Source organism: Alosa pseudoharengus, unplaced genomic scaffold (assembly GCF_046254945.1).
Source record: "Alosa pseudoharengus isolate Yale_2024_CS ecotype anadromous, Long Island Sound unplaced genomic scaffold, YU_APseudo_1.1 YU_APseudo_1.1_scf_20, whole genome shotgun sequence".
Taxonomy (NCBI): Eukaryota; Metazoa; Chordata; class Actinopteri; order Clupeiformes; family Clupeidae; genus Alosa; species Alosa pseudoharengus.
The window spans coordinates 7,353,269-7,365,579 of record NW_027468664.1 but is presented as its reverse complement, the minus strand read 5'-3'; the positions used below and the strand labels follow the sequence as shown (position 1 = coordinate 7,365,579).

Below are 12,311 nucleotides of genomic sequence, written 5' to 3'. Positions count from 1 at the left end.
CCAAACTTTTTTTCTGGGGACCCACTTTTTAAAAATGACAGACCATCGCGACCCATTTTACTTCAGAGCAAACATGCAACCACCAATATTGTTTTAGGCCACAGGTTATCAAACTTGTCTATGCCCCCCCCCCCAACCATTCTACAGTGCCATATCTAGATACGTAATAGCGCCTACTACCACTACTATTACAGGGATTGGTGATGCACTGACTCGGTTTCCCGCAATTCTGCAATCTCAATTACACATGAAACAATGTTAATATATTCAAAGCTGTAAAAAGTTTTGTACAAACACACAACCTCAGCTTTTTCTTATCCTGCTTTGAGCATATTTGTGTTGCATTTTGAGCATCATCAGCGTGGAAAGTTGGAAATGACTACTGAAAAGATACGCCTGTCACGGTATGTTGTGACAGGCTATGTTGTAAGAATGGAACAAGAGGCTTTTGCGCAATAGCCTTTATTGTAGGCTATTCTAGTAGAGTTCACAAGGTGGAAAACGAGAGGAAATAATAGCGTTTAAAATGTCCATTTAAATTGTAGCCTAATATAATGCACTGTAGTGCGTTTTAACAGCATAACTCTCAAAAAGAATTTCAAGTTTTTGCCTGAAATTGCACTGTGCCTATTTACAAGGGCATTGTTCCCACCTCTTCTGGGGCCTACCATCAAATGTTGGACCTCTATAGAAAGCTGAGAACCTCTAGTTTTCGTAGGAAACAGTCAAAATAAATGTGTGATGTACTCACTAAGAGTTACAGAGGCTAGAATATAGTTTTATATTATTACCGGATTGCATCTCTGAACTGACCACATTTCAGCCCTCTAGGTCTCTTGATATCCCTTAGAAACACAACTGAGCCCTAGCACCAGGTCTTGTGAAGTTGTGTGCAAAAGTAGATCAATATAGAATGAAAATATGAGTGCTTTAGACTATTATTTGCCAAGGTATGCCCATGCGTTTTGTAAAATGCCTATGGATACTCCCCATAGGACTTTTTGTTATCCAAAATGCATACTGACAATCAAATGCTTACTGCACATGAACCCCTTTGTGTAGAAGCATAATCATGGTCTCAAATGAAAGGTAACACTTTGAGGTTTCATGCTTGTATTTGGATTATACTTCAGGGGTTCTGATATGGAATGACTACACTAAATATGTAATGATTACAAAAATGTCTCTATTTTTGCATTTACTTTGTTGGTTCAATGAGTGTGTATAAGATAGACATCTGTACAACTAATATTGGATAACACAACATGAAGATTCAATTTCTATGGATTCTTGTGAATATTTCAGTACCTAATATGTTGCATCTACTTATTGTGCTGCAGCTACACTGCAGCCAGAAGTCAGGGTAGCACCAAAAGCGGAAGGGGGGGAGGGGGGCATTTTGGATCAAATTTAATTGAGACATAATAAGATTAATCTGAGAATATAAAGCACTATACAGATTGTACATGAAAAAATGGCCTATGGCTCAAATTGAATAGCCATGTCCAGTATACGGATCTCTGCTTTAGTTGACAGCATGGTAACTAACTACTTTTTAATCGGTCAACGGAAGCAGCTGTCCACTAATGTTTGCGCTGATTCATGTCCCTTGCATTTTGCAACTGCAAGGTCCATGGCAGGCGCCCCACAGAAATGTTATATTTTGCGAGTGAGATGCACGCTGTCCCCTCTGCGACGGTTTCAGGGCTATTCTAGAGCTGTGACTGTGGTAAACAAACTATATCCTAATAGAAAACTATGTATTTTTTTCCTACGGACAATACTTCGTGACCTTAAACCATTGGTTCCCAAAGACTGGGTCGTAGGAGATTTTATTTGGGTCACCAACACAACTTATGTTGTGTAAAAGGCCTAACTGATACCATTTAACCAGGAAAGCTAATAGTTTTCTATTAGGGTGTAGTTTGTTAACTACCACAGTCATGGTTTTGTCTCCCTATGTGCATTTTTATATATAGAATAGCTCATGAAACTGGGGGTGAACGCGTCACAGGCGGGGTGCCAGAGCGTGGACAGTTCTGTGGGGCACCTGCCATTAACCTTGCAGTTGCAAAATGCAAGGGACATGAATCAGCATACTTGCACGATGCCATGTCCGGTATACGGATGTTTGTGCAAAAAGGCAGATTCATGTCCCTTGCATTTTGCAACTGCGAGGTCAATGGCAGGTGCCCCACAGAAATGTTCCATTTTGCAAGTGAGATGTCCATGCTGTCCCCTCTGCGACGCGTTCGCCCCCCAGTTTCAAAGCTATTCTAAATGCAAAATTGCACAGAGGGCCATGACTGTAGTTAACAAACTAGATCCTAATAAAAAAACTGTTAGCTTTCCTGGCTAAATGGTATAAGTTAGGCCTATTACACAACATAAATTGTGCTGGCGACCCAAATAAAATCTCCTGCGGCCCACCCGTGGGTCGCGACCTAGTCTTCGGGAACCAATGGCCTAGGTAATGGAAATTAAGTAGCTTTGCCATATGCACACAGCTGCTCACCACTTCAGACACAAGATCACTGTATACTTCATCTTATCCTTTGTCATTCTCCACCTCTCCCCTGTCCGGCATTCTGTGTGCAGTGAGTTGGAGATGATGCTCTCCATGAGCCAGGCTAACCCAGCCATGTTCAGCATCATGGCCAGCAAGCCGGAGGTGGCCAAGCAGCTGCGGAAGCTCGGCAGGCTGAAGGAGCTGCTGGAGACCAACAAGGAGGATCTGGCGGCCAAGCAGAGGGGCGACTGGCTCCGGTGGATCCAGCGATACAGGTTAGGCGACATGCAAACTCTGGTGCACGTTGGAGGCTTTTGTGAGCAAAATTGTACAGAGAAAGATGTAGAGATATGTTATGAATGGCATGTTTTGTTTTGCATTTCCTCTTTGAACTTGCATAGGAGGAGGTTGGCGCGTGAGTGTGAGAAGGGCTGTGACAAGCCCAATGTGGAGAGACTAAACATGAAGAGGATCCAAACTATGGACAGCACCAAACCACGGTTCATTCTTCACAACTACATTGCCCAGAATGCAATTGAAGCTGCAGAGAAAGGAGACTTCTCAGAGGTCAGATACTAAATCCGCTTTAGTCTCTAGTTTTTTTTTTTACTCACTTTAGTTTATTAAAACCATAGAGAACTGAGACAAGACTTCGTCTCTTTCTGACTTTTTTGTAAAATTGTGTAAAATGTAAAATTTGGTGCTTGTAGGTTCAGCGGGTTCTGAAGCTTCTTGAGAGGCCTTACTCCGCACAGCCTGGTGTGGAACATCCTGGCTGGCTTGGGCAAGCTCATCAAGGGACATGTGGTGTTGGCGGACCAGGTGGAGCCGAAGTGGAGCGTAACGGGAAGGATCCAGACTCAGTGGCACGTTGCCTCCCCTATGACAGCAAGCCGCCCTCTTGGGCGAGGGAGGTCTGCGTTACATGATCCTCATAGGCCCTCCCCAACCCCAGCTGATTGCAGAGAAGGTGCTGAGGTTGTAGACTGTATCCCGGTCGGTACTGATCCAGAATCAGCCTACTTGTGCTAGTCACCAAGGTCACGTATGTTGAGGCTGACACTGGTGGTTGAATTCAGTCAAGGCATTTGAGGAAGTTATTATTATGTGCAAATGCCATGGGCCTTAGGAGAAAGATGGTTTGACTGAATTTTTCCCTTGGCGGGGGGTCTATCAACACAGCAAGAATAAAGAGAGTTTATATCATAAACCCAGTCAGTCAGCAGTTATCATGGGAGGAGAGGCAGCTGGCAGGAAACCCTTGTAATCACATTATGCATAGAGACTGTGTATCTGAAGCAGAGATGTCAAATGTGTTATTGCTGTGAATACTTTGAAGTGTGTACTGGCACTTTGTATCCAAATATTTGATTTGAATTGTAATACGTTTGATGACAACTGTGATGTGGACGGGTCATTTCCTGTGACTGTCCACTGTGTGCACATGCCATACAACTTCACATGGTTGGGTTTGTGCTCTTGCATTGTGTACACAAAACTCGGCATTTTTGTGGTTGAAAATGACTGCTCAGACCACCAGTCGACAGTGACAGGTCTGAACATGATGGACAAGGGTGTTTCTGTTCTGTTTAAGCTTTTAAATACATGCACACAAACACATAACCATCTAGGTACAGCATGCTATATTAGAATTACTGATTTTCTGAAGTTCTTAGCTCTTGTATTGCTGTACTTTACAACGTCGTCAGCGCCTCAATTTTCGGTATGTGTCATTATACTGTTTACATCTAGTCACTATAGTACTTGAATCATGCCTGCAGTACTACATCTGTCATGACAAGGAAAGTCTATAAAACATACATTTTTATGTTAAGCTTAAATATGTATGGACCTAAATTGACCTAAATAACAACCTTAAATAATGCTCATATAATTAAGTTGAAGAAAGCTCACTGATTTCTGGACTAGAGACTTGTTCAGTATGTAAATCTGTAATGCTTAATGCAAATACACCATATATTCATATATTTTGTGTCTGCTTCTGTTTTGTCATAAATACATATACTTGTTGGTGCCACTGTTTTACTATGGGATTATGCTTATGTCTCCTGCAATGGATACAGAGGCACCACTTTGGACAACTGGGTTATTGTGTGACATCAGTCATTCATTGTAGTTAACTGTGGTGCCACACAGTGATTCCAATATTAGTTAAATCTTTGATCACAATCTATGTCACACAGCGCTACGTAGCAGAGAAGAAACTGAGTAAATTGTACAAACTGAGCAACTCAGAAACTATTACAGCATAAAAGACCAACTTGTGTAACTTGCAATTTTAAAATGTTTGGCTTTAACAATATTTGACATGATTTATTGATTATAGGGGACATCCACTGTGTGGATTAGCCAAATTTTCTCAATTTATTACAATGTGTGCATAATTTATTATCATGTGTGCCCATTTAGTGAATTGAGGTCACAACGTAATGTGCATACAATTTACTTTAGATGAGCACTCTATGTATCATTGTGAGCTAAATTTAATAATGTGCCCACATTTTAGTACGCTGAAAATGATTCTTCTAATGCACACACAATTTACTTTAATGTGCCCACGAGTAAGTTATAGAAACTGTATTCTGCACACAATTTATAATCTCTGTGTGCATGTTTAAGTAAACTGACCTCACAATATATTAGTTGTTTTATATTTATTTATTTTATTTTAACTGGACTTTTAGGGGCTCTGTATTATATAACTTCAGGGTTTTTTGTTTGTTTGTTTTTAACAGGATGCATAGTGTGTGACCGTAGCAGTCTACAGTAGTGAGCTTTCAGACTGTATCCTAAGTGCCTTACTATTTGTTTAGGTAGGCCATCAACACACAGCTGTGGCTTAATAGGAGGTGTGTCCTGTCTCATCTTAATACTATCAGTGTAGGTGTTTCATGACTGTGTTGAACCTGCGCGATTCAGCCCTGCACACGCCCGGACTCGAACCCACGAACAGCAGCACCTCGAATCGGGAGGCGAGCGCGCTAACAATTGAGCCAATAGCCCAGGCTACTGGCTCGCATGCCAGCAGCACTCTTGAGGCGTCGGGGAGTAAGGTTTACCAACGTTCCACAAGCACAGCTAAGCTAGCTGGCATCCGTTACACTCACCCCCCTAAACCTCACTCCCGATCCGGCTCACGGCACCAATGTAACCTGCGTTATGTTGAACCTGCGCGATTCAGCCCTGCACACGCCCAGACTCGAACCCGCGAACAGTAGCACCTCGGATCGGGAGGCGAGCGCGCTAACAATTGAGCCAATAGCCCAGGCTACTGGCTCCCATGCCAGCAGCACTCTTGAGGCGTCGGGGAGTGAGGTTTACCAACGTTCCACAAGCACAGCTAAGCTAGTTGGCATCCGTTACACTAGCAATTGTAAATCTATCCACTAAGATACAGGTTCCTTGTTACTTTTTAACTCTCATTGACAGTACATGGTAAAATGTAACTTTTCTAGTATAATATCCAGCACATTATGTTTTTCATAGTTCAGAAAAACACAATCACTGTACTTATACTCACACTTTGAACAGCCAGGTGTAATTAGTCTGATTGGAGAGCCCCATAGCAGTTGAAAGGCTCTCTTGTATTGGATGACGTCTTAAGCTCCACCCTCATTTCATTGGTGTGCAATATGTGTGTATGTGTGTGTTTGGTTTTGTGTTTGTGAAGTCAGGCCTGTAAGAACAGCACTGCTAACCACTCAGGAGAGATAAGGAGAAAAAGAGGAATTTACTGAACAGCAGGAATCAGTTTTAACCTTTGAACAAGCATAACTTCACATGGTAAGCACATTCGTTTAGTTTCCAGCATTTGAGTCATTTCCTAGTGAAGACATACTTTGAATTCTAATGGAAGAATTCTCTCTCATCAGCTGCTTAAATGTTAGTTTAATGACAAGCAGAGTGTCTTGCTAAATGTGAGAGAAGTGCTGGTAGTTGTGATGTGTGTGGAACAGTATGTGTCCTGGACTGTGTCTTTTCTCAGTTGGATGTAGTCAGATCAATTGACATATATATGAAAACTGAAGCATGTAAACGCACATATCATCTCCCAAATCTTTAAAAGGGAATGCAGAAAATAAATGTTCATAAAAACACAATTTAGTTTCTTTAATGTTGAATGACTGGATTGGTATGATTTCCCCAGTTTAGATGTGAACTAATTCTCTTTTGCAATCAGATGGAAAGAAAGCTGTCAGCAATAGCTGGACTGCTGCTTCTCTGCTGCACCCTTACTGACCAGACCCATCAGCATAAGGTAAGGCTATCCTAAAGACATGCTGGCCAGAGAATGACTTCAGTTTTAACTTCATCAGTTAATTTTTTACATTATAGCTCATTTTAATTCTATTTAATCAACTTCCAGGTGCAAAAACCCACATTAACATCTCAAGGTATTGCAACACTGAGTCTGTGTATCGTGAGCAATAAAAAGTTCCAAATTAACCATTTGCTTTAAATCCTCAAACAAGTTTAGATTATAATCTTCTCCACTCATGATTTTCAGGCCAAGACTGTACAGCCATCAAAAATTCCAGTCCTAATGCTCAAAGTGGAATTTACATTATACAGCCCAAAGGAGTTCATAAACCTTTCAAGGTACTGGTGAAAATGTTTCCAGTTCTTTCAATGATTATATGCAGCCAGACACTGTTCCTAAACTGTTCCATAAAATACAATGTATGTACAGTGTATGTCATCAAATTGATGCAGAGTTATTTTTCTTTTTTTTACCTCAGCTATGTACATGTATAATTGAGACGCATTCAATTGTGACCCCTGTGGAATACATTGGCAAATGTTGAACCTTAGAGAACCTCAACTGTACCCTTTTTTCTGACAGTGTACGTACCTTTTGTTTGACCCTTACGCAGGTGTACTGTGAGATGCTGGCCGATGGGGGCTGGACAGTGTTCCAGAGACGTACAGGGGGGAAAGTATCCTTCCAAAGAAACTGGGCAGAGTACAAACATGGCTTTGGATACCTCAAAAGTAAGGCCCTGGGACCGCTCTGTTGCCTTTATTTATTAATTAATTCTTGATGTATTATAAGCATCCTTTTGATCTACAGCATCACTACCACCAGATATACCGTATATATGATCAGTATACCCATCAAACAAACCTTTACGCTTTTCTCAAGGTGCATTAATCATCCTTAATATTTGCACAATAAGTGTATTTCTCAGAACAATCCATACAGACAGCATAATTAAGTGGATTGCCTGCAAAAGCCTGTAAGTTGCTCAGTATGCGTACTTAGTCACTTTAGTGCAATAGCAACTTTTATGAATGAGGAGTGATTGCTGATTGAAGAATTGTGTAAAAGACTTTCAAGCAATATCTGATAGCTGAATAAATCTTTCCCATTTGTTCACACAGTTTGGAGTCTTTGAAAGCTATGTTAAGTGGTTCGAAAAAGAGTGTTAACACATTTGCAAGAGATGACTCCAGCTGTGCTAAGATCAAGATCAGTGGATCCCAGTGCCATGAAGTACAGTACTACTAGCATTCACGTAACTGTAACTGGCTCTCGTTTCAGAGGATCACTGGTTGGGCCTGGCCAAAGTGTGGGCTCTTACCAGGAGCAATGATCAGAAGTCCATCCTCAGAGTAGACCTGTGGGACTTTGAGGGGGGATCAGCTTTTGCAGAGTACAGAGATTTCAGAATTGGCGATGAGGCGGCGGCCTACAAACTGAGTGTCGGAACTTATAAAGGCACTGCAGGTATGGAAATATGACTTCAAATTTAAATGAGATTATGTTCTCAACTTTTTAATATGTCTGTGAATATTAACAAAGCTGATTTATTTTTTTTTGTTTTGTTTTGTATTTTTCCTGAAAAATAATTCAAGTCAAAAACTAGCGACTATTGTTCCTGAATACCTCTGTAATCCTCATACTGACCAGGTGATGCTATACGGGGAGCATACAGTGGCATTGACCAGAATGGCTTTGGATTCAGCACAAAGGACCGAGACAATGACGGCTGCTCCCCGTGCATCTTTGGAGACATCGCTAAGAGCGAATGCAGCTCATCAGAGGGTGGGGGCGGCTGGTGGTTCAGCCGTTGTGGCTCAGCCAACCTCCACGGAGACTGGCACCCAGCGGGGGACAACATATTCTGGGCGTCAGGGGTGCACTGGCGCACGTGGAAAGGCCCGGCCCCGTACTCCCTACAAGCCACTCGAATGATGGTGAAGTCTGTGTGAGGACACCTCATCCAGTGTGACACTCAGAGGGTTTAGTCTGAGACACTCAGGCTTCTGGTCCAGTAAGATTTCTGTGCTTGCTCCAGTAATTTCATTGAGTGAAAATTGTGTTCTTATTTCTCTTAGTTCTCCTCAATCTCTCACTTTATACGGCGGCAGTCGCATTACGCACAGCTTTGCAGTACATCTAGTTGAGGTGACTGATATGATCAGACTATTAATATTTTAGAAGAGTCAGTAAACATAACCACACACATATGTACCCTGTGGAGTGGCCCAACACACTGTGCATAAAATGGGCCACCCCACATTATCGCCTGGTCGACCATTCTGGATCTTTTTAGTGGGAGTACTGCTCTTTTAGATTTTGGAATATTCTTTGACTTGCTTTGTGAACGTTTTGATTTATGATCAGTTTCTGTTCTATGGCTGCTGATCGTTTTAACGCTCTGGACTTCTTCCATATGCCTTGTGTCTACATTCTGTGTGTATTAGGCCTACTAACTGGGATCTGACTATGCTTTGAGTGCATATTATGTAGGAATAAAGTATATATTAAGTATGAATAAAGTCTCATTAAATGTCAATCTCTGTGTGCGACTTCTGTTTTCGTCTCTGGCCTCTCCGAGTCATTACGGATGTAGTCTTTGGCATGATCACACAAAAACACCTTTTACAAGGAGTCATTGCATATTCTCCTCTCAAATGAGGAAATGAAGCAAGTCTGCTGCAAGATTCAACACTGAAAAAGTCAACACTGTACAGTGTTGGTCTTGCTAATAAGCACAATCTTGCACAATACAGAAGTAAATCATTTCACATAGAAAAAGACACAAATATGCTCATATTTTTTTTATTCTCAAAATTATATTCTTGAATCATGAAAAATGACCAGGTGCATAATCACTTTATATAATTGTTCTGATTTATGTATGCCCAATATATTTATACATTTCCTTAATTCTATGGACCCTTTTGGTGTCTGAAATAAAGATTTGATTCATTGATTGATGGATTGACGGTTATTTGATAGAGACCAGGCTTGGGCCAGTTGATGCTGTTAGGTCCTGTGACATTGCGTGCACTGCCTAACCTGAGCATTCACATCTCTCTCTCTTTCTCTCTCTCTCTCTCCCCCTCTCTCTCTCTCCAAATTCAAATTCAAATTTTCAAATTCAACAGCTTTATTGGCATGACCATGTGGCCAAAGCAGACACACAACAAAAACAACACCAACTAAGAAAAGTAAACTTCAACAATAAGACTTTTCCACAGAGGAAGGACATTTATCTAAAAACATATATTTTTTAAATTAATAAATAAATTCATTCATAAAATTAAACTAGTAACTAAGATTCACCATATTTTTGGTCATATCAAAATGAAAAGGAAATATAAATTTAGAGCCTATGTCAAAATTGAGCTATGATTAAAAAACGAAAACGTATTAATGCACCTAAATAAAACGGAAACCTATAAATAAATTAACCTACATAAAAAGGAAACTCATAAAATAATTATACTACATGAAGAAAGGAAACTTATGTAAGGGATAATGGACGACACGGTGGTCTGTTCACAGAAGTTAATGCACGGTCGAGGTTGTAAAACGGCCCCGACGCGAAGCGGATTTTGCCATATGGATTTTGTGAGACTAACTCGTGACAATGATGTAGGCTATAGCTGCGTGATATAGATGTAAACAACAGACACACGTGTGCAAGACATGGAGTGTGGGAGAGAGCGCGAACATGGAGCATTTAATGCATTGCAGTTCAGACATTACGAAAAAAACATTAACGCTGTACACTCTTCATGGGAAGAAACATGTTGTCTACAGCGAAAAATTCCACCTCAAATCTGAGCAAGCACCTAGCAAGCCAGCACAGAAATGTGAAACTCATTGAGACACCCCCAGATCCCGACATGAAGGCTGCAGCAACAGGTGAAAATAGAGGACATAGCGGGTTCCCTGTAGCCTACTGGCCCGTTATAACAGGAGCCAGGGCATTATAATATTCTGGCTGCATTCACTGTGATTTGGAAAATGGGCAAAAATATAATGTGGTCTTTGCCTTTTTGTAATGGGGCTGGTGAGTGTTGAAGTCTTCAATAATTCGTTTCCCTTAAACCAGCGTTTCTCTACTGGTTCGCGGAGACATGCCAGGGGCGCGAAAAACAGGAGGTTTTTTTAATTTATTTTTTTATCTGTAGCCTAGGCCCAGGTAGCACCCGATGCGCAATGGACGCATGTGTTATTCATAGGGAAGCGCTCGTGTCAAGGCAGCGTGAGCGCATGTTTGAATCTGCAAGCACGTTCACTAATGAACATTTCTTGAAGCTGGCCTATCTTTGCGATATATTTGGAAAGCTCAATGAGTTAAATATCCAGTTACAAGGCAAAGACAAGCACCTGCCTCACCTAGCAGATAAGATTACTGCATTCACCAAAAAACTTGAGGTATGGGACAGGCGCCTCGATCGCAACAGTATGCCTTTGAGAATCTGAGTGAAATCGCTGAAACGTCTGCTTCGGGAGCCACTCTTGTGATGGAAAACAGAAATATGTGTGTTTAATTTACAATGGCACATTATGTATTTCTTTATTATTATATCTGCAGCACCAGCTGATTTTAACTCTGCTGAAGAGGATTTATTTAGAACTTGTCATTATTTCAATACATTTGACAATTTTAAGCTTGACCTACCACTTTCTTAGAGCAAGGAGGGACAGGTGGGGCTCGAAAAGGCCCCCTTGATCAAAGTGGGGAATGAAAGAAAAAGTTTCAGACCACTGCCTTAAACTAAGAATTTACATGAAGCACAGTAGCCTATGCCGATTGAAACACATTCCACTCAGATAGGTGCTACCAGGCTCATATAGGCTATCACTTTTAATTGCAAACAGAAAATGTCTAGCTAGCTGTTTATACCAACTTAATATCATGACTATTGCTAATATAGTGCCAAATGTGGAGTTTGTGGACTAGCCATAGGCTTATATTTGAATGGAGCTGATCATTATGAGAGTTGTATAGATGCTCTTAAAGTGACAGTGCACCATTTATAAATGAGTTAAACTGCATCAAATTAGTAGTATTTCTTAAGAAATATTTTAAACTAACAGTTCTGCTTTGGGCACCAAAATAGCCAGCAGCGGCACTGCACACACACAGTTCAAACACATACTCTTCTTGACATTAGAACAGCCTAAATGTGGCATGCAACATCATTTTCTGTTTTGGTAAATGCATTACTCCTCTCTGCACTGCAACTGTTAAAAGATGTAAATGTTAATAGAGACTTTGGTTTTAATATTTTTTTTGCTGTATTTTATTTACATCTATTTGAATGAAGGAGTATACACACCAAAAAGTTAAGATTGAAACTAATAAAACCAAGTTTTAAAAAAGCGTATTCAGGTTGTGTATAGCTAGTGTGTTTTTGTAAAGTAACTAAGCAAAGTAAATAGTAAAGTAACTAATTACTTTTGAAAATAAGTAATCAGTAACTAATTACTTTTTCCAAGTAACTTGACCAACACTGCTTATAACTAACCTAATCTACA

The 12,311-nt window shown here is 40.7% G+C and overlaps 2 protein-coding genes across 2 annotated transcripts; both read left to right on the top strand.

The window, feature by feature from the left end:
- Positions 1-2,497: 2,497 nt before the first annotated feature.
- LOC143136788 (protein adenylyltransferase SelO-1, mitochondrial-like) lies at positions 2,498-3,438 on the top strand. The gene is made up of 3 exons (XM_076297463.1): positions 2,498-2,784; positions 2,911-3,076; positions 3,220-3,438. Exons 1-3 carry the CDS (start codon positions 2,498-2,500, stop codon positions 3,436-3,438), a joined length of 672 nt encoding a protein of 223 aa, XP_076153578.1.
- A 2,763-nt stretch (positions 3,439-6,201) lies between these two features.
- On the top strand, positions 6,202-9,259 carry LOC143136568 (angiopoietin-4-like). Its single transcript, XM_076297283.1, has 7 exons — positions 6,202-6,313; positions 6,711-6,788; positions 6,897-6,924; positions 7,038-7,129; positions 7,405-7,522; positions 8,073-8,258; positions 8,442-9,259. The coding sequence occupies exons 1-7, from the start codon at positions 6,311-6,313 to the stop codon at positions 8,741-8,743; spliced, it is 807 nt and encodes a 268-aa protein (XP_076153398.1). The 5' UTR covers positions 6,202-6,310; the 3' UTR covers positions 8,744-9,259.
- Positions 9,260-12,311: the final 3,052 nt, after the last annotated feature.